Source organism: Tenrec ecaudatus, chromosome 9, assembly GCF_050624435.1.
Source record: "Tenrec ecaudatus isolate mTenEca1 chromosome 9, mTenEca1.hap1, whole genome shotgun sequence".
NCBI classification, from domain to species: Eukaryota; Metazoa; Chordata; class Mammalia; order Afrosoricida; family Tenrecidae; genus Tenrec; species Tenrec ecaudatus.
Genome location: NC_134538.1, coordinates 118,923,231 through 118,945,110, shown reverse-complemented (window position 1 = coordinate 118,945,110; position 21,880 = coordinate 118,923,231). Strand labels below are relative to the sequence as shown.

Sequence of the window (21,880 nt, the reverse complement as noted above, 5' to 3'; positions counted from 1 at the left end):
AACAGGGAAAGAAGAAAGTGATTGACCTTGGGCTTCCCAGTTCCTCTGACTGGACTCTATCCCTTCCCCATCTCCCTCTGTTTCCCAAAGCCCGAACGCCGCCCAGGGTAGTTCCACATTTTGAAAGGCCTTCCGTGGCTGTCTGAGCTGGGCATGCTCAAAGGCCCAGGGCTGGCTGGCTGCTTTTGGTTTCCAACTTGGGCACCTTGCCCACCGCTTCACCAAGGGGCAGGTCCGCGCAGATGCCTCCGTGTGAGTAGCCTGGAAGGAATTAGCGCCCGCCCGCTCGCCCGCCCGCGGAGCCCAGCGGATCCGGGTCCGCAGCCCCCAGGTGTGGCAGTGCCACCGTCGGAGAGCGCTTCCAGGGGCCGCTCGCTCCGGGGATCTGCGCGACGTCCGGCGCGCGGGGCGCTGTCCGGGGCACGTGCGCGGGAGCGCGCTGGGGCGTGGTCCCGGCCGGCGGGAGGGGCGGGGCCGCGGCGGCGGCGGCGCGCGGGCGCGGAGCTCAGCCGGGCTTCGTTCCGGAGGCTGCGGCGGGGCGGGCGGGCGCGCGGCAGCGGCTGCTTCGGGGGGCTCCTAAGCCCGGATTCGGGGCGCGCGGAGCTGCGCCTGGTTGAGGGCGAGCGACTCGGGACTCTGGGCTCCTTGGCACACGCCTTTCCCGTGGACTCGGGCACCAAGCGGGTGGAGGCGGGTGCTGTGGCCACGTCGGGAGACCTGGGATCGGCCGCCTCCGGGAAGAAGCCGTGTCCCTGCGCTGGGAGGCAGCGCCCCGGACGCGAGGGAGCGGCGGCCACCTCCGGCTCCTGGCACCATGGGCTGTACGCTGAGCGCCGAGGACAAGGCGGCGGTGGAGCGGAGTAAGATGATCGACCGCAATCTCCGCGAGGACGGCGAGAAGGCGGCGCGCGAGGTCAAGCTGCTGCTGCTGGGTAAGGGGGTCCGGGCTGGGCGCCGGGCGGTGGGGCAGCCCGCGGGGCGCGGGGCCCGGGTCTGGGCGCGGTGCGCCCAGGTGGCCGCTGCTGGGACCCGGGCGCCTTCGAACCCGAGGTTGAACCTGCTCCGGCGGCCTGGGCGCGTGTGGGCGCCGGACTGGGAGCCCAGGCGCCGGGCTCCTCCTGTCCCCCAGCGTGGCCGGAGGACCGTTTCGGAGGGGAAGCTCGCTTTGTGCGCGGGGCGCTGCCCAGCCGGTCCCCGAGTCCCCCGGTGTCGCAGGAGACTGGGTGGGAGGGAGCGCTTGCCTTCTCCGCAGTCGCGCGGCGCCCAGGCGGGTCCGCACGCCCCCCGCGCCCGGGCCGCCTCCCTCCGCAGCCCCGGGTGAGGCTTCGCCTCCCCGCGCTCGGAAATCTGCCTGAGGCTCCTGCCCGACAGCGAGCCGCGATTTGAAGGCAGCGGATCGCGCGGAAACCTTTTCTTGGAAGTTCGCTCAGCCTTGTCAAGACAAGAAGGAAATAGAGCCCCCCACCCGCACCCCCACCGTTCACCCTCGAGGTGGTGGTTCTCCTGTCCAGAGTCGCGCGTTGCCTGAAATCCGAAATCCGTACACCTTTTGTGCACCAGCCCCTGCGGATGAACCGGCTCTTTGGTGTCAGCCTCAGATGGCTATTCAGTGTGAAAGGACCACTGATTGTATTGATCTTCCCCATGGAAATCGGCTGAGCCCCGTGATTGATCTTTATTACCGTGGAGGCTTGGGATTCACGAAGTTGGGTTACGTGTGCTCCACTAGGAGACGGGCAAACTCAGTGGCGAAAATTCGAGTGAAAGGTGCCAGAGGGCTCACGTCAACCAATGATTCCCTCCGATGGATGAGGTCTTGCCAGGACCAACCAGCCCGGTTCTCACTGGGAAATGCTACCTGCAGGGCTTTTTTCCATTGTGGCAGGGAGAGAAAATAGAGTAAATCCGCATTTTGACTAGGGGCTCTCTTGAGAAAATATTCACAGCTTGAAGTGTTTCGTCCTGTGAGATAGGGTTTTCTTTTATTCCATTACACCCCCCCCCCGTTATTTAGCTATTTGGTTTAAATCTTCATTTGCACTTCCAATGTGTGTGCAAGGAATGCACTGTGGTTTTGTATATGATCACAAACCTTTCAGTAAGCTTCTGTGTCATTGGTTTAATGACTGCAGAGAAAAATGGTGGTTTTGCCCCCTTCGGTAGGAAGCTTAGAAGCAGCAAACTTGGAGTGGCTGAAAATAATAATGATCTGAGTCATTTTGAAAGTAAACTGTGAAATAACTGTGCATTTTAAAGACCTGGGTTGACTTCCCCTTTATTCTCCCCGCCCAATAAAACTTCCTCAGGTACCAGTGTTTACCTAAGGTTTCATATTAATAAAAATACTATATTTTTGACCAGGTTGATATATTTTTAATGCACTATACATCAAGATACAGCTTGGCAAAGAAAAAGATTGCTTCTTTTGTAAATTGCATGTGGGTAAGAGTAGGAATAAAACAGAATTTAAATGTTAATTTCTCTAGTTTAGCCCATATATGCTACATAATATTTGCATATATTTCAGTGTAACTTAGTTTGAGAGAGCCTGACATCATGCTTCTGACATTGCAAAAAGGTTCCTCTGGTGAAAGGGAAATGCTATAATGCTTTCTGAAATATATATATGAAGGGATAGATTAAGGTACATGTTTATTTTTACTTATATTCAGAACAGATTATGTGTCTCAGCCTTAGCACTATTGAAGCTTTGCATCAGATACAGCTGTGTTGTGGGGCTGTTCTCAGGTGTGTATCCTATTTAGTAGTATCATTGGTATCTACGAACCAATGTTGGGTAAGTGTTAGACTGCTAACTACAAGGTCACCTGTTCAAACCTACCAGCGGGAAAAGGACGAGTCTGTCTGCAACCTTGAAGATTTACAAAGCCACAAAACAAAATAAAATCCCCTGCCATGGAGTGGATTCGGCCTCACAGTGACTTAAAGGACAGAGTAGATCAGCCCCCTGGGTATCCAAAGTTGAACAATCTGTATAGGAGCAGAAAGGCTCATCTTTGTCCTACAGAGCAAGTTTATGATCTTGCCCTTAGGCCACCTCGTAATCCAGTACACCCCCTGAACTTGGAGTACAAAGCCTCTCAACCCATAGTTATGAGTCAGACTTGACTTGATGGTAATGGGGTTAGTTTTTGTTTAGCCTCCATCGCCAAGGCGGGACCCACCCAAACCGAACCCATTGCTGTGGCATCGCTTCTGGCCCAGAGTGACCCTCGATGAACAAAGCACTGCCTGGTGCGCTTGCCACAGCTGGACTCCTTGTGCCAAAGAAGACCGCCTGGTCTTTCTGCTGCAGAGCAGCTAGCAGATTGGACCACTGACCTATTTGGTTGGCAGCAAACTGCTTTCCCGCGGGCCACCCGGGCTCCTTCAAGTTGGAGGAATGACAGATGTCTCCAGACATTGCCACGTGTTTCCTGGGTGCAAAATCAGCCCTGCTGGAGAAGCGTTGGCCTCATTTAACAAAAAGTTGGGTGTATGATGTAGAACCAAGAGCTTCATCGCTAAAGCATTCTGTAGTGAGAATCATGAGAACGGTGTAGGAAAGCCATGTTTGCCAGGGGAAATTATTGAAATGTTTTCAGTTTTTTTAGACCAGTAACATTAAGAGAGGTTTCAAAATGGAAAAACAATACTTTAGGTAAATTAATTCCTTTATAGTTGTCTTTGCTAGCTCTTGTCTGTTTCTTTCTTTCTCCTCTGGACTTCACAGAATTCCTGCTACGTCTTTCTCTCGCTGAGCCCAGCACTCTTCTTCATCGCCCACCCTCTTCCTGCCTACTGCCAGAGCGCTCAGAGGACAGTGTGGGTTCACTGATTTCACAAATCTTAATTCTTGGAATGTTTGAAAACTTTTCTTTCCCAATCAGATTTTTAGCAGTAACATGTGACCATTTGATTCTGTTTTTGGATATTTAAAATCATATGTTCAGCCAGCTCAGTGAAATCATTCCATATACAGCATAGCAATGGAAGGAACTAGAAATGTGAAATGGTCTCTAGGTAGCCTGCCTAGCCAGTCGCACTTTCATTTACTACAATACTCCCTCCTCATTGTTTCACATCTCATCAGATTACATAATGTACACATATATAGATCAACATAGTACATCATTCATCATGTTTTATTTTTCTCTTAAGGGAAGTATGGCCACTTTGTCTTCTGGGCTGAAAAATTCAAGTATAAGCCATAACTATTTAAGAAAATGGTAAAAATATGTACCTAACATTTACTTTATTTAGTCAGTGATACATTTTACTATTCTTAATAGGAGCTGTGAATTAGCCGAGAAGGGAGAACGTAGTCTGATCATTGGCTAAAAGAAATTAGGTCAGGGTATAAATGACTAAAACTCTTCAGTATTCTAAGTGGGACCAGTTCCTGAAGATGGGCATCGTGGTTGGTGAGGTAAAGGACCAACAAAAAGGGGAGACTTTAAATGGGATGAAGTGATAGCAGGGCTGCAAGATGGTCTCAAACATAGTGACTGTGAGGGCAGGGCAGCCGTGGGCAGTGCTTCCTGGTGGTGTAGGAGGATGGGGCAGCCCTGGGCAGTGTTTTGTTTTGTTGTGCTTTAGGGTCTCTATGCGGCTAAACTGACTCAATGACCTGACACCTATCAACCTTCCTCAATGGAAGAAGAATGTATTTTAATAGTGAAAGTTGCCCCGCCTCTCCATGATGTCTGTCTGACAGGGGAAGACATCGTTTAGTGTTTCAGCGTTGGTGTGCTGTTATTTATCATCTTTTGAAAGGTAGAAGGATTAGGCCCACACTGCTTTGTTTTTGTTCTTTCGTAAGACCGTGGTGTACAAATGGCCCCTTTAAAAATGGTTTGTTGTAATTTTCTAAGACATGAAGGGTTAGATTATACAAAGTAAAATATCTTCAAATTGTTTGTTCAACTATCCTTTCATTCCAGAGCTCCGAGTGCTGTTCTCCTTCATTTTGCTTCATTTCCAGGTTTAAATAACATCCAAATTCCATAAGTATATCCTATCATTACTAAACTTAACAAGACTCTGCCTCTTTTGTATATTAAAAGAAGTCAGGATTGAAGCTTAGAATGTGATATCCACCTTTACCTCTGCCCTCAAAAAACTTTAAAGAATTGCACCTAAACCTTCTCTCTAACCTGTTATCCCACAAGCAAACGGATGCCCATGTGTAGGGTATGTGAAATGTGGTTGGGATTTGATCTTGTCTGCTTGGTGGCGATTTTTCCAGTTTTCCCAGCAAGCCCAGCTCTTTGGGGTGCTGCATCGTTAGTGGTAGTTGCTGCCTTTGAACGTGCCCTAATACTTGGAGGTGTCGTGGGTAGAAGCTGGGCAGCTGCTCTGCGGGAGAAAGATGGGGCTCTCTACTCCCATAAAGAATTATAATCTCAGAAACCCACAGCAGCAGTTCTACCCAACCCTGTGCCCTGTGACTGCCCTAGTTGGGACATTTCGGCATTACAAGACTTTTGTGTTTCTATTGCTTTAGTTTTTTCCCAGAATTGGCTCAGATCTGAGATGTCAGAAAGCCCATCTCCTGTAATAAATGTCCCTGGTATTTCGCATGGGTGCTGTGCTGCTTTCTCACTGGCCTGCCCACTACCGCTTACTTTTATAGAAGCCAGAGGCGGGAGAGAAGCATGTTTTGAAAGTGCTGAGTTTTCTGTATCTTCCATATTTCATTTTTATTTGCATAGTTCAAGCTCTCCTCTGCATTGGGTAGCTAATTCTAGGTTTTACTGCTTCTCATTTTTCCTGTTCCTGCCTTTTTTTTTGTACCATGCATATCTTTTCAAAACACGTGAATCTCTGCTCATAAGACTTTCTTGATTTCCCCATTGCCTGCAGAATACAAACTAACTCCCTTCCGTCTCTTCTCTAGAACACACACCTTCCTACACATGTTAAAGCATATTTGCATTCTGGTTTGTTGGGTCCTTTTTGCCCTTTCTCCTGCCGGATTCTCTGCTACGTTGTGAGCACTTTGGGGTAGAACCTTTGCAAGTATTGCTCATAAAGGACTTTCAAAGATGATCCCCAACAGCCCTCCTATTTTTCCATTTGCTCCCTGAGTTTTTAATTATATTAACATTTTATATAGGATTGTATACTTGTATACCATAAACCTTATACTTTGCCCTTTTCCTATATTAATAGACATAAAATCTACACAAAGTATAGGAAAAAAGAATAAAAATATGTGATGACCAAATGCTCTCTAAAAGCAACATAATTGGTTTAAGATTGTTTTCTTATTTATAATAACTTCTCACAGCCATTGTACTTATTTGATAAGTTAGATAACTGAGAAAACAGTGATGGATATTTGTTGAAGGAGGCCCTTCTATGTCATTACAGTTTAGGGCTAATTGTAAAACAGTTTGGGGTGAGAGAAGGGGTAAAGGGAAGTATCACATTCTAATCTTTAATTTCTTTTAACATACACAAAGAATAGTAGTCTTCTCAAGTTTATTGATAGGCTTTGTAGATGGAATTTAGTAGGTGTTATTTAAACCCTTCCTCTGATTCTATAGGCACACCTTTAACGTATGTATTTCTACCAGTGGTCTGTTCATGACAATTTGAGTATTTTCTAAGATGATATTTGTTTTCTCTTCCATGATCCTCAGGCCTTCTGAGCTTTAACTAGTAGAGATGTTAGCCTTTGTATTTTCTACTAATAGCCTCTCCAAGCATCCTAAGCTTTTTCGTATGTACCTTACAGTTCTTTCCATTTTTGCCCGTGCCCAGTTCAAAAGCCATTTCCACGTTTGGGGATGTTTGTCACAGAAGCACTCCACTTCCCGAAAGCTATTATTTTAGGAATATTTTGGTATCTTTGTATCACTTTATGCATAATGCACAATGCAATCATTATGCATACTGATTTTAGATTTGTGTTTTTCTGTACCTTGCAATTTATGTAATGATCAGGGTAACACTCATAAACATTGGCTTCTGTTTTTTCTGGGTGAAACCATGTCATTTTACCTAGGTCATTGCATGAAAGAGTTTCCTTATTTTTGCAACCTCTTTAGCAAAGTTTTTCGTGACCTTCTTCTACTCTTACTAGTATTTCTTCCTCTTCATTCTGCTATACCATGCGGAAATCATCTTCTCCGCTTGCTCTTTTACTGCCTGTTGCTTCTGTAAGGTCATCTCCATGAGGTCACAAATCCTGCCTGACATCATCGAATGCGGTCATACATGGTAGTTCTTTTTAAATGGTAGCTAAATGAATGAATGCATCAGTTAATTGAACATTCATTTTGCATCTGCCGTCTACGAACTAATAGTTTTAAAAAGAAAGCCTTTTGCCCTTTGTTGTTTAATTTTAGTTATTTTTACACAACGTATCCACCTTTAGGTTATTACCTGCACCTTGTAGCTTAGAGTAACACAAACTTAATACAGTTGCAAACAGTAGACTTCATTTTTTGGGGGGAGAAGTATTAAATTTGTTGATTCTCGATCAGAAAAATATTATGACCCTTGGTATTGATTAAGTCGTTCCTTGTAATATGATTTTTTCTGTTTGTTTTGACACTGTGGACATTGTTTTAACAAAAATTGCCTTGCTACTTCATATATTACACAGTTGCTTTGTTAAAACTGACAAAGCAATACAGTGAGGCAATTCAAATAGGAGGGGCCTTAGGAAAAGTGAGTGGGAAATCACCATTATCTTTAGGTTCCATTTTCCCACAGACATTTGAAAACCCCTCATGTTCTTCTGTGTCACCGAGGTGGATGCAAATGCGGGCAGGGCAGCTTTTCAGGACCCAGCTGTTTATACAGCTACTCAGCACCAGCCTCTCTGTTCGGCCCTGTCTGCCTCTGCGGGGAGAGTCGTCACTGGGCCATTTGTAAATGGTGCTCTCTTTGGTGTCCAGTCATGACTCAGGCTAACCCAGTCCTGCAGGGGTTTTAATGTACTTAGGGAAATGACATACGCACACACACATATTTATAGGTGTTTGTTTATATATCTATTTTATATCTATAGCTATCAATCTATAATTTCCTCACAATGACAGCCAGCCTGGGATAAATTAGAATAAATACAAGAAGTGAACTGTAACATGAGGGACTTTAATGTTTCTCATGGGGTGAGGCCATGGCTCGTTTCCAGAAATTGCTGTGATTATAAATCTGTCAACCTCCCTGATATATTTATAAGTTTACAGTTGATTCGGGTTGGCTGGAAGGTCGAAGCTGAAAGAAGCTCATTGCTGTCAAGTTTATTCCAACTCAGAGGGACTTTATAGGAGAGAGTACAACTTGCCCATAGCATTTCCAAGACTCAGTCTTTACAGAAGCAGAATGTCACTTCTTTCTCCCACAGAGTGGCTGGTGGGTTTGAACCACAAACCTTTCAATTAGCAGCCAAGGAATTAACCACTGCACTGCAGTGATCTGCGTTGTATAGAGACTTCTGATTTAAAAGACACTTTGCTGTTTATGAATTTCATGTTCCTTATATTCTTCATTTGCTTACATTTCTCCCTCTAAAATGTGTTTACCTCTATAGGCAAAACTTCATGGTATGGAAAGGTAGTTGGCCTAGAACTTTGGCATTAAAATGTCTCCGTTGAGACTTTATACAAACTGCCCAAGTTCCTTAACCTTGAGTTTTCATTAAATGCAGGATAATAAAGCATCTACCTCAGAGAGCTGTTGGGAGCAAAGTAAGCTAATTCATCTACGTCCTTAGTATCTATGTGCATCGTATAGATGTTCTTCGCGAATATAAGTTTTTATTTATGATCACCTTAGAGCAGCGGTTCTCAACCTGTGGGTTGCGATCTTTTGGGGGTTGAACGACCCTTTTTCACAGGGGTTGCCCAATTCCTAACAGTAGCAAAATTATAGTTATGTAGTAGCAAGGAAAATAATTTTATGGTTGAGGGTCACCACAACACAAGGAACTGTATGAAAGGGTCGCGGCATGAGGAAGGTTGAGACCCATACTGCCTTAGCAACTCACAGGATGTAGCTCTTCTCTGCTTCCTTACAAGCTGATCCATTTATAGTTATAGACAATAAGTACTTTTGTTAGCTCTTCTTAGCAAGCGTGTGTGTATATAGCAAAGGCTTTGATAAGTATAAGTTGATCTTAATTACTGGTTTCTGATGCAACCACAGCTTTCGTGTGGGATTTGGATTTCTGTTAACAGTCTCCTTGCTGGGCTGAAACCAGGTAAATATCTATGCTGCGTTAAGTATACCATAAAGAGTAAATTTTACGTAATTGGAAAACTTTTCAAATGATATAAAAGTAATTTCTCTCCATTTTATTGCCTATATTCAGAACAAATACAATAGCCTTGCAAACTTTTCTTTTATCTTTCCTGAAAATAAAATAAAGCTGTTACTATAAATTATGAAACATTATTTGAGTTGATTCAAATAAATATGCCACTTTCAGGGCAGTTTATGATTACTTCCCCCAAATTTTAAAATCTCTCTGAACCTCCCTCTACTGATGGCTCAGAACAAAGTCCTAATATAAGGACTAATTCAAGACTTAGCGTGCCTTTGCTACATTCAAAAACTCTCCCATAATCTTACCATTGTTTAAATATAAATAAAAATATTTCGATATGTTTAAAACAGTACCACATACAAAAAGCACTCATTGTGCCCTACATAATACATATGCACACATGTGTAAAATGTTTATAACTTATTGTTTATCATTACAAGGTCATATCTCTTTTTGCGTTAATATGAAGCCTTTTATTCAGGTGTTAAGAGAAATTTTATTTCTATTATCTTATACAGAAATATGCATAATAGTTTCTAGAGATTGATCAAAAGCTATAATTAGTGATATTGAATCTTCAGCGTATTTTACAAGAATTTTTACAAATGTCTTTCTTCTTGTGATGGTCAGGTGGAAGGTTCCACCCCTTACTATCTTTCTAGGACGATGTTCATCTGGTAATGGTTATGGGGGGAATTCCTTGATCCAAAATAAAGGATGGTTATAAATATTAAAGCCCATAGTCACTGGACTTAAAGTCATTGACCTTGATGTTTCTGTAGAGTGGCATTGTTCCTGTTCTGTACATGACAACAGAATGTCCTCTGCTTTTGAAAGAGAAATACTTTCATAGTTAGTTAAATGTGGGTTATGACATCTGGTTCGGATGAAACATGGATCTACATTTAAGAATCATACTTGCATAGAATTTCACTCCTACCCCTGTATTGTCTAGATATCTGGGAAAGGAACAATGTTGGGAGAAGCTGAAACTCATTAAAGTGGAACGGCAATGGCAAAAACACTTTCCTGAAGCACATTCATCACTAGATAAAAATCATGGCAATTTTGGCTTGCCTTGTTGTACATTTCAGTTAAAATACAAAACGAAAAAACGGCTTCTGAGTTTTTCCTCATCCCATTGTGTCAGTATACCTTTGTCGTAGATCATCTTGACTTTGTTTTGGATGGCTGCCTTTTATAGGTCAGGTTAAATTTTGTTGCCTTTTTCCAAAAGGGATCCCAAAACATTCAGGTCAAAGAATAAATAATGAGGTGTGGGATAGTTCACACTGCACACCTGGTGGTGCTTAATATTTTCAAAGGAGCTTTCAGAACGTTTCCAGCCAAGAAATGCATCCCACTGTAGCTCTGGCTGTCGCAACTGAAATTCCAGTAAACCTCAAATCGAAAAATCGCCAGCGTAAGAAGCATGGCTCTTAAAACTGTAGCACTCTTAAGAAACTCATAATAGTGGGTATCTTTGGAGACTGACTCAGCAGGATTTATTGTTTATAACTGTATATGTCTCTACATGTTCTAATTGTGTTTAGGGACTAGGTGGGATTTTTTTCCCGCCAACTTATTTGACAGGCCATTTGCATTAAGTATCACTTGTCATATATCTCCTACACGTAATCTGAGGAGAGACGGATTTTGAAGGATAATGGTATCATTCACATTTACCACATCTTCATCGTTTAGGCCACAATATTGAGGTTTCTAAAGCTTAATATGTGAGTGCCTTAAATCGAGACATTCAACCAAATCATTTCTGTTATTATAGTAAACCTCTGAGTGTACTGGAATCACTGCATAGTGGAAGCATTTAACATGCCGGGAGGCTTGCTGGGGAGATGGAGCGTTGTTATTCTACCCAGTCGCCCCTCGGAAGAAGTGCCTGGAGACACATGTACCACTGAAAAATAAGCCATGGAAAAGCTGACTCTGACAGAGTTGCAGTCGCTGTGAATTAACATGAACTGAAAGCCAACTGGTTGGTTGTTTATTTCTAAGCACCATTTTAATAATGATATGCTAAAGATCCATGATTGTTTCCTACTGTAAAGCGATATATTGCCACAACTTCAGGTTTGAAGATTTTTTAAAAAAGCATATTCTGCAACTTGTTAGTTATAACTATTTACCATATAATTTTCCTCCTTTTCTAGCTACTGTCTACTGATTCTTTAATTTCTTTCTCATTCTTTTACAAAGTAGTCGGGACTTGTCCGGGTGACTATGGGAAATACTTGACGTGGCCTCTGATGAGCACTTCTGTTTTTAGGTTCTAGCCAGAGGGCCATAGGCATGCCGAAGGCTCAAAGGAAGCCCAAGGCTGAAACTCTAGAACTCGCGGGTCATGGCACTTCAGGGGGGATTTCTATCCCTCCCTATGATGTTCTCAGTTCTTGAGCTTTCAGCTCAGCTGACATCACTGACTCACAGTCTTCAATCATTTACAAAAAAACAGAACAGTCTGGTCAGTTTATCTCTGTTTTGCTACAGGCTGTGTACTCCAAGGTCTTTGGCTGGTTACAGTGGCAGCTGCTGTGGGGGAGTGGGTCAAGGTTACTAGGCCCACTCAGAAAGGTACTGAGAGGACTGTCAGATTTTTTTTTTTTTTAATAAAGAGTGTATGTACTGGTTCCAAATTCTTTTATAGCGAGTGTCAGAAAGCACTTTGTCACCGTTTAAACAATAACACAATAGCTAACTGTTAAACTATTTTACATATGAGGATCAAAACAAACAGACAAAACTCACTGCCATCCAGTCAGTTCTGACGCAAGGAGACCTTGTAGGACAGGACTTCTATGGGTGTGTTCATTCTTGAGAATGTAGTAATTTCATGAAATTTGAATACCGTAAAGGAGATATTTTTTTTATCAGGAGAGAAGGACATCATACTTGATAAAGCAGAGTGGTTGTGAAAAAGAAGGATTGACAAAGTGGCTGCAGCAGTGAGCCCAAATAGTACAATTGAGACTGGTGCAGGACCAGGTGGTGTTTTGTTCTGATGGACATAGGGTGGCTATGGCTTGGAAGGAACCTAACAGCGAAGATATGCAGCCGCTTCGTTGTAGTGTATTGTAGTTCCAGTCAGTTCCGACCCTCGGGTACCCTGTGTGCAACAGAACAAAAGCCAGCATGGGCCTGCATTCTGGCAGGCATTGCTATGTTGGAGCCCATTGTTTCAACCACCTCTTCTGATTTACTCATCCTGACGTGTTTCTCCAGGGAATAGTCCTTGCAATCCTGATGCTGTATTCTTCTTCGTTTGGCCTAGCCTCTCTGATTATTTGTTCAGCATGCACATTAAATTAGTGTGGTGAGGGGATACAACCCTGATGTACGTCTTTCTTGATTTTTACACCATGTAATATTTCTCTCTTCTGTTCATACAACTGCCTCTTGATCCACGTACAGGTTCCATGGGAGCATAATTTAAGTGTTCTGGAATTCCCAGCTTTTTCAAGGTTATCCATAGTTCACTATGATTTGCATAGATGAATGCTTTGGTATAGGCAAAAAACCACAGAGAAACATCTTCCTGGCTTTCATCTGTTTTCAGCCAGGATCCCCTTGACGGCAGCATGGGTATCCTTCTTCCACGTCTTCTTCTGAATCTCGCGTGACTTCCTGGAAGCCCTCCATCAGTATGAGGCTGCAACTGGTGTTGGATTATCTTAAAATTTCACTTGGATGTGGTATAGTGATATTGTTCTATCATTTGTACATTCTGTTGTGTCATCTTTCTTTGGAATGAGTACAAATATGCATCTCTTCCACTTAGTTGTACAAATAGAGATCTTCAAATTTCTTGGCAGAGATGAATGAGTACTTCCAGTTCATCAGTTGAAACTTTTCATTCTTATTCCATCAATTCCTGGGCCCTTGTTTGGGGCTAATGCTTGCAGCCTTAGGCCAGTTACCAGCAGACAGCTGTCGGACATGCCTCTATCTTCCATCCTTATTTACTACATGCTGATACTGACCAGCCTTCCCATGGCATCTTACTTCTCTACTGGGTTTGGTAACTTACTGTTATGGCCACACAGCTTTCTCAAACAATACTCACAATCAGGGGAGCGAAATGGGAACAGATGTTAAGTATGTAGTTATTTTGTATGGAAGGCTGCTTCTTAGCCATGTTGTCAGGCATTTCTTGCTCTGATACTGGGTTTCTTGGTCACGTGGTCTGTTGCTACTGTCTTGTTCTGCGGTCAGGAAGCCCGCTGCTCTACCTTACAATCTTGCCACTGCTCCTCTGGTCTCCCTCATTGACTCAGCACAGTTCCTCTGCTTTTTCTTGTGGAGTGGGCATGCCTCCTCTGCTCGGTCTCATGATGTCAGTGCTGTTGCTTCTGTTGCCATTGCTTCATCCATCACATTAGACTGGGTATCACTCACACTCCACCGATTGCTCTTCTTTGTTTGTGGGCTTGGGCCTTTGTGTCTCTTCTTGGAGATGGCTCTTAGAATAAATACCCAGTGGAATGGTAAAGCTGGCCAGTCCTTTCTAACGGTGCTTCACTCACATCTTATTACATCTTACTGGTATCGTTCCACCCTATCTTCAAAGACATGGGTAGAAGGCCATTCCAAGTAATTTCACTTCACCACAAAGGATTTTCAACAAACAAGTCATTGATCTTTTAAAATTATGTCATGCAATAATCACTTGGATTGTTTTTATAATCCTGGCAAGATTTTATTACTTATATTATTATAGACTATATTATAGGAGATTTTATAAAAGGAAGACAAATGGACTCTTCTTTTACTTCTAGCTTTTAGTTATTTTCAAAAGTTTTAAAATCTAATTATAAATATGTGCATATTGAACATTTTCGAAAATAATCGTTGGAATAAATTCTCTCTGTATTTTGAATAATTAATATGATACTGCATATTGAAATGGATGTTTTCCTTTTTACTTAAAGATTTCCCTATTTTTACACTTGATCTTAGCCAAAAGGTGAGAGGCAATTGATTTCCCTATTTTTTTTTCATATTTGCCGATTTCCCTATTTTTTAAAAGATTTCCCTATTAAACATTTTATAAATCCAGATTTTGTGGGTACATGAATAATCCATCTTGCAGATCTGTTATAATTTAATCAATACATTGATGCTAAAAATTGAGTTGCAGGTTTTTTATGATCATAAATTATGCTGTGATTGAGCATATGTTGTATTTATTTCATTGCCTGAATTTCTGATTATTTTATGAAAGTACTGGGTTAAAAGGCTTGACTAGTTTTAAGGTTTGATGATGTGTATAGGTGAATTTCTTCTCTCAGACGTTCCACTTTCCACCCCTACAGGTGGCATGTGAGACTGCTGTTTCACCTTCCCCTCATCAGCATTAAGTGCTCTTGCAATTATCTGTGCTGGCCGCATGGTAAAAATGGCAGCGCAGTGTTGTTCTACGCTGCAGTCTGAGTTGCTAATGGCGACTAGAATGATTTTCTTCTTTTTTTAATCTTTTGAACGTCATGAGAACCTGCCCTGTAATGTTTTGCATATTTTTACTTAGGCTTTCCCTACTCATGTGCTTTCTGATGTTGTTACTCTTTGAATTTGATTGCTTATCTTAAGTTAAATAAGAAGGCTTAGAATTGTTAAAGATTTTTTAGTCTTTACAAGTGCTATGTTTATATTCTGTTCATTACATTGAACTACTAGCCTCTAGGATGGTGATTCAAGCCTCACCTGTAAAGATCTACAGTCTCAGAAAACCTAGATAGGTTGTTATGAGTTGGAACTGACCCAATGGCAATGTGTAGGTTAGGATACACAATCTAGAACTTTCTCATTAGGAGTAGTGTATAAACCTATATAGGCTCATAGGACATCACCACCAGGACTCTTTGCTGAATGGAAGTAGAACGCTCACAATCACTATGACATGAGATGTCCACATCTGTAGACCTCAATGCCAAGCACTGGCTTATGAGTATGCAGTACTCTAAGTGTTTCACATCGAACTCCTGCCGTAGGGGGAAGCTACAAAAGGGCGAAGACCAAGCTTGGTTGAACAGCCTTCTTGTGCCTAGAAATTGACAAGCCTGGTGATGGGAGAGAGAGCAGAACTGGGAATTAGAGTCTCACATTACTCTTTAACAGATTTTATAAATGTGTCGCTTGCCCAAACTTTCTTGAATTCTGGTTATTTCAGTATAGTAAAACCTCCATCCCCAAAACAAAACAAAACCTCAAGATTTTTGGAGTTTGAAAGCCTACTTATTATACAATTGGTTGTAAGCTGATATTTGTAATAAATATCTTTTTTTGGAGACACTGATTGCAAGTTTCGAAAATCATCAAGTAGGTTTATATCAAGTGACAAATGCCCCAAGATTAAAGGTGACTATTATGAGGTTCTTGCTGTGGCAAAGCTACTGCCAAGGTGACCCACAGTTCATGGCAGCCCTGTGCGTAACGGAGCCCAGTGCGCGCCAGGCCTCCGTCATCGTACAGTTGGTTGCAGATGGAACCCGTGTGGGCCGTGGTGTTTCATTGGTTGGCTTTCCGTAGCAAGTGCCAGGCTTTTCTTCTCGCTCTGCTTCAGTCCGGAAACTCCACTGAAACCAGTTCAACATCCTGGCAAACCCGGCAGATGGGTGGTGACTGCAGAAGAGGCACAGTGGGTGCAGTCGAACTGGATTGTTTTCACAGAAAGGGAGCTTTTGACTGTTGAACCACCAGTGCCTCATGATGATAAGACACACGATGAAAACCTGTTTTACAGTTACTTTACATAGTGAGTTAGTGCCTCATAAGTCTCATTTGAGGATAAGGTGTGCGGCCCAAGCAATGGTGCTTTCCCTCACTAAATGCTTACAGAAGTGGTGCATTGAATAGGGACGACCACGGAAGGGGTGATGCCTTAGAATTACTGTTTGGTGAAGAGTTTGAACTATGCCATGGGCCCCCCAGAAGACCAAACAGAGCTGTCTTGGGGGCAAGAGAAAACCAGAAAACTCCTAAAAGCAACGGTATCCAGACTTTGTCTTATATACATTGGATATCTCGCCAGGGTGAAGCAGGAGAAAGGCATCATTTCTGGTAAAACTGATGGTCATGAAAAAGAGGACGTGCCTTACTACCATTGCAGTAGGTTGCCCACGTGGCTGTAAATGGACTCCGTAACAGTGAGTGTGCGGATGGCGAAAGATCAGTGATGATTTGTCCTCTTGTTTACAAGCTTGCTTTGGGTCGGAATTGACTTGATGACACATGACAACAAAGTCTCCTTAGTTTTCCTGGTAAGCTGTTGCTGGTTGCCAACTCCTATGTTGTGACTCAGAAACCCCAGAATAGAGCTGCTCCCTAGGGTTTCCAAGACTATGGCATTTAGAAGCGGATCACTGGGCCTTCCTTTCAGAGCTCGATTGGGAGAATGTTGATACCCTGTCATCTAATATTTGAGTGTGGGGAAGTTTCATCCTGTCATGCACAGAGTGGCTATGAGTCAAAACCTTTTCAATGACACCTCACAACCACAACAGCGTGCATATTGTTGCCACGATGCAAACATAGATGCTGCCTTAAAAGAGGTCAATGGCTCCATCCACAAAGCAAAATGGAACATTGATGAGAAAGCTACACAGTAGAAGATCAGACCTCGACGCTAATCCGTTCTAGAAGGAGCATCGAGAGGCCATGCAGTCAGGTTCTGAATCAATTTTTCCCATAAGAAATAACTGAAACATTCTGGCATGGAGGAGGGAACCAGCAGAGAGGTCTGGGGGGGCTGGTCCCAGTCCCAAATACTAAGTGGACCCCTGCCGCGCTCCCCAGAAGAATTTATTTCAAAGGATGGCATTGAATCTGCAGCTCTGGGAGAGGGACATGTCTGATTGGAGCACACGGGAACAGATGAAGGGGGAGTAGGAGAGAGTGGAGCACCTCCTGGTCCACCAGACCTTGAGGACGATGACCCCAAGAAGAGCAGCCAGTCCATAGAGAGGACCACATGACCAGCCCCACTATGAGACATGACGCTCCTCACTAACCCATGGCCCTGCAGGGTATAACACCAAAAACACAGTGTGGGAATTGCACCTGATCTGATCCCGCCACACCAAGGCAAAGCACTGGGGGAGTGCAGCGGAACAGCAAGGGAATGGAGCAGCCAGGTCCCCAGGGAATGCTGAAAGTGGACTTTGGGACCAGGGCACGGTGCCCCAACAGACTGGACTTCAAAACACTCCTAAAGGCCAACAAAGGATCCTTGAACTAATTACAAGCTTTTCTTTCTTGTTGTGTTTTGTTTTGTTCTCTGTCAGTGGTTTGTTGTTGTTGTTTTGTTGTATATTGTTGATTGGTTTTTCTTTATCTTGTTTTTGTGCATGTTTTTATCTCCACAAGTCTGTTTAAATAAGGTAGGCTGGATGAACAATCTGGAGGAGAAAATAACGGGACTGACAGTTCCGGGGAGACATGGGAGAGGGGGAGGTGGGGGGAAAGGAAGTAGTGTTAACAAACCCAGGGACAAGAGAACAACAAGTGATCCAAATTGCTGGTGAGATGGGTGTGGGAGGCCTGGAAGGGCATGATCAAGGGTAATGTAACCAAGAGGAATCGCTGAAGCCAAGGTGGGGACGGAGCATGATAGTGGGACAGAAGGAAAGTCAAGAGAAATAAAGATCTGAGCGGCAAAGGGCATTTATAGAGGTCTAGATATGTACATATGCAAATATATTTATATATGAGGATGGGAAAATAGATCTATGTGCCTATATTTATACGTTTAGTATTAAGGTAGCAGAAGGACATAGGGCCTCCACTAAAGTACCAAAGTACTCCCTCAATGCAAGAATACTTTCTTCTGTTAAATTGTCATTTTATGATGCTCACCTTCCCGATACAACTACGGAAGACAAATGGGTGCATAAGCAAATGTGGCAAAGAAAGCTGATGGTACCCAGCTATCAAAAGCTGTAGCATCTGGGGCCATCTAACTCAGAAGCAACAAAGCCCACATGGAAGAAGCACGCCAGCTTGCGTGATCACAAGGTGCCGAAGGGATCAGTTATCAGGCATCAAAGAACAAAAAATTACATCATTGTGTGCTCACCTCCCTGATACTATCGCTGAAGACAAATGGGTGCATAAGCAAATCTGGCGAAGAAAGTTGATGGTGCCGGGCTATCCAAAGATATAGTGTCTGGGTCTTAAAGTCTTGAAGGTAAACAATTGTCCATCTAGCTCAGAAGCAACAAAGCCCACATGGAGGAACACACCAGCCTGTACGATCACGAGGTGTTGAAGGGATCAGGTCATCAGAACAAAAAAAATTTACCATAGTGAATGAGGGGGCAGTGCAGAGTGGTGACCCAAAGCCCATTTGTCAGCCACTGGAGATCCATCCCCTTGCAGAAGGGTCTCGAGGAGGAGATGAGCCAGTCAAGGTGCAATGTAACAATGATGAAAAATACAACTTTCCTCTAGTTCCTAAATGCTTTCTCCCCCGCCACTATCATGATCCCAATTCTACCTTGCAAGTCTGGTTAGACCAGAGGATGTACACTGGTACAGAAAGGAACTGGAAACACAGAGAATCTGGGGCGGATGATCCCTTCAGGACCAGTGGTTTGAGTGGTGATACTGGGAGGGTAGAGGGAAAGTAGGTTGGAAAGAGGGAACCAATTACATGGATCTACATGTGACCTCCTCCCTGGGGGACGGACAACAGAAAAATGGTTGAAGGGAGACGTCGGCCAGGGCAAGATATGACAAAATGATCATTGATTGATTATCAAGGCCTCATGAGGGAGGGGGGAACAGGGAGGGAGGAGAAAAATGAGGACCTGATGCCAGGGGCTTAAGTGGAGAGCAAATGTTTTGAGAATGAAGAGGGCAATGAATGTACAGATGTGCTTTACACAATTGAGGCATGTATGGATTGTGATCAGAGTTGTATGAGCCCCTAATAAAATGATTAAAAAAAAGAAATAACTGAAAATGGATTAATCCATTCTCAACCACTAACTTTTTACCCAACCTTGCCTTTTTATAGAAAACATTACACAGAAATTTCAAAGTACATCAAAGTTAAATAATATAATTTAAATGAGAAACACAACATTAAAGAATGTTTTAACAACTTTAGTATGGCTTGTACCTTGAGATTGATGAGGATCTGGGTCTGTGGGCACTGATGTGGAGAGGAGGTATGGAGAGAGAGAGTCAATGTTTGGAAGGGGAATCCCCTTCCATAAAATCAACTGGTAGCTGCTTTTCAGGACGGGGTTTTTCCCCCTTCTTTGTCATTTTTCACTAGAACCTGGCTTGTTTTCTCTAAAAGAAATATCTGTCTTATGTGGTCTGCTGTTGGCATTTCCTTAACTGTTTTCTAAAAGGGTTTGCTAAATTTTCATCAACAATATCGCTAACACGGTTAATCAGTTGCTTATTATGATTCTTTTCTAAAACCTCTTTCTTAGTACCCATGTCTTTTATCTAAAAACAGTACAAAAAGCCACAAAAACTAAGAAAAATATAGCAAAGCACTTAGAACACTGCCACCAAAGGTTTAAACAATGCATATTAACAACACCAACTACCTCTGCATGACCGAAACATGATCTGCTTTTGTTTATAAAATGCATTGGGTCAGATTCCAATGTTTTGTTCAAGTTCTGATGCAAAATTTTCTCGAGATTTCGTGTCAGAATCTGATTATGTCAAGTACTGATGCAGTGGAGTACCAGGGTTCTACGGTATGCTGACAATGGGATTTGAACTCATAAATAAAACCCAAACCAAGCTCACTGCCATTGACTCAGTGTGAACTGATAGTGACCCTGTACGACAGGGTTGCATTGCGCCTGTGAGCTTCCAAGGCTGTCAGGTCTTTTTGGGAGTAGAAAGCCTCATACTTCTGAGGATTAGCTGGTAGTTTCTAACTACTGACTTTTCGGATTGCAGCCCAATTCATAATTAAAGAGATCACCATATTGATTTTTCACATTGGTATGTATGTTTTCTTTATTCTACTTTAATTATATCTCATTTCTTTTTCATAGACTGGATACCTTCATATTTTTATAATCAATGTGGGTATTAACATCATGTTATAAATCATGAAACTGAAAATAGGTAGAACATTTGTTCAAAGGCGCATTTTTGTATGCAGTGAGCATGGTCTTGCATAGTATCCCTGCTTAATTCTAGTTTCTTAACCTTTGAGGAGCGCCGAGGCAGTGCAGTGGGCAAGCTCTTGGCTGTGAACTGAAAGGTGGGAGTTTGAATGTGCCTGCCTATCAGACGTGGCCACCTGTTTCTGTAAAATTCCAGCCTTGGACACTCACTGAGGCAGTTCTGCTCTGGCCTTAGATGGCCTGTGTGGGTGCCCAGTGACTCCCTGATATTAGGTGGGTTGGTTATTTGTTTAATCTTGGTGCACTCCTTCTCAATACTTTTGTATGCTTGAATGTAAACTAAGTTACTGTACTTAATATTATTTTTTGTAGACATTTGTGATGGTAAAATTAAAGGGTGTTTGTCTCCATTAGGTGCCGAATAAGCACTCAACTGCAATCGGTTTAATAAGTTAGACACAAGTATGTCTTGATATAATTAATGGTTATAATTCAAAACATCAACTTTGATAATAGCTAACTAGTTATTTTAATCAGAATTCTACAAGGCTAGATGTGTATGTGTGTGTGTGTGTGTGTGTGTGTGTGTGTGTGTGAGCATACATTAAAATAGTGCCAGTGTCTGGTGTTATTTTTTTTTTAAGTAAGAGAAACTAATCATAGGGTGTAATTAGGGGTTTGTATAAATTGAGGCCAATGTGCAGGCCTAAAACATATCAAATAAAATATATAATTTCTTTTTAAAACATTTCCTTAGGCAATTAAATATCACAAATCTTTAAGAAGTTAATTATATTTAATACAATATATTTACCAAGTAAAGAACATGGGCTTGATGGTTAATCATATTTAATACATTGTATTAGCCAAAGAAAGAAACTGGACTGTTATAATTTAGAAAGTCTCTTTCTTTATTTTTTAAGAGTGGAACTCTGATTCACCCCCAAAATATTACCTCCTCACTGCCATTGAGTCAATTTTGACTCTTAACAACCCTATAGGACAGAGTAGAAGTACCCCTGTGGGTTTCTGAGACCCTTTATGGGAGTAGAAGGCCTCATTTCCTGTAGAGTAGCTGGTGGTTTTGAACTGTTGACCTTTCATTTGCCATCCAACACAACCCACAAGACCACCAGGATACATTCAGTAACTGAAAGGTAACCAATATAGATATTAAGTTTATAAGATATTTTAGGTTGCATTGTATGCATGTGAAAATTGGATATTAAAAAGGAAGGCCAAAAGAATCCATGCATTTGAATTAATGGGGTTGCCAAAGAATATTGAAAGTACTGTGAGTGAATAAGCAAGTATGGTTGAAGAGATACAACCAGAATGCCCATTAGAAGCAAGGATGGTGAGACTTTGTCTCACATGCTTGGGCATTTCTAGAAAGACCAGTTCCTAAAGGAGAAAATCCTGCTTGGTAAAGTGGCTAAACAGTGACACAGAGGACGACCTTCAACAAGATGGATAGACACTG

The 21,880-nt window shown here is 42.7% G+C and overlaps 1 protein-coding gene across 1 annotated transcript in view; it reads left to right on the top strand.

Moving 5' to 3' along the window:
* Positions 1-550: 550 nt before the first annotated feature.
* The window catches only part of GNAI1 (G protein subunit alpha i1), an 85,590-nt gene continuing 64,260 nt past the window's right edge, over positions 551-21,880 (top strand). Inside the window, exon 1 of the mRNA XM_075558483.1 lies at positions 551-932. Within this exon, the coding sequence (XP_075414598.1) occupies positions 815-932 (118 nt within the window). The 5' untranslated portion in view covers positions 551-814. The remainder of the gene's footprint in view (positions 933-21,880) is intronic.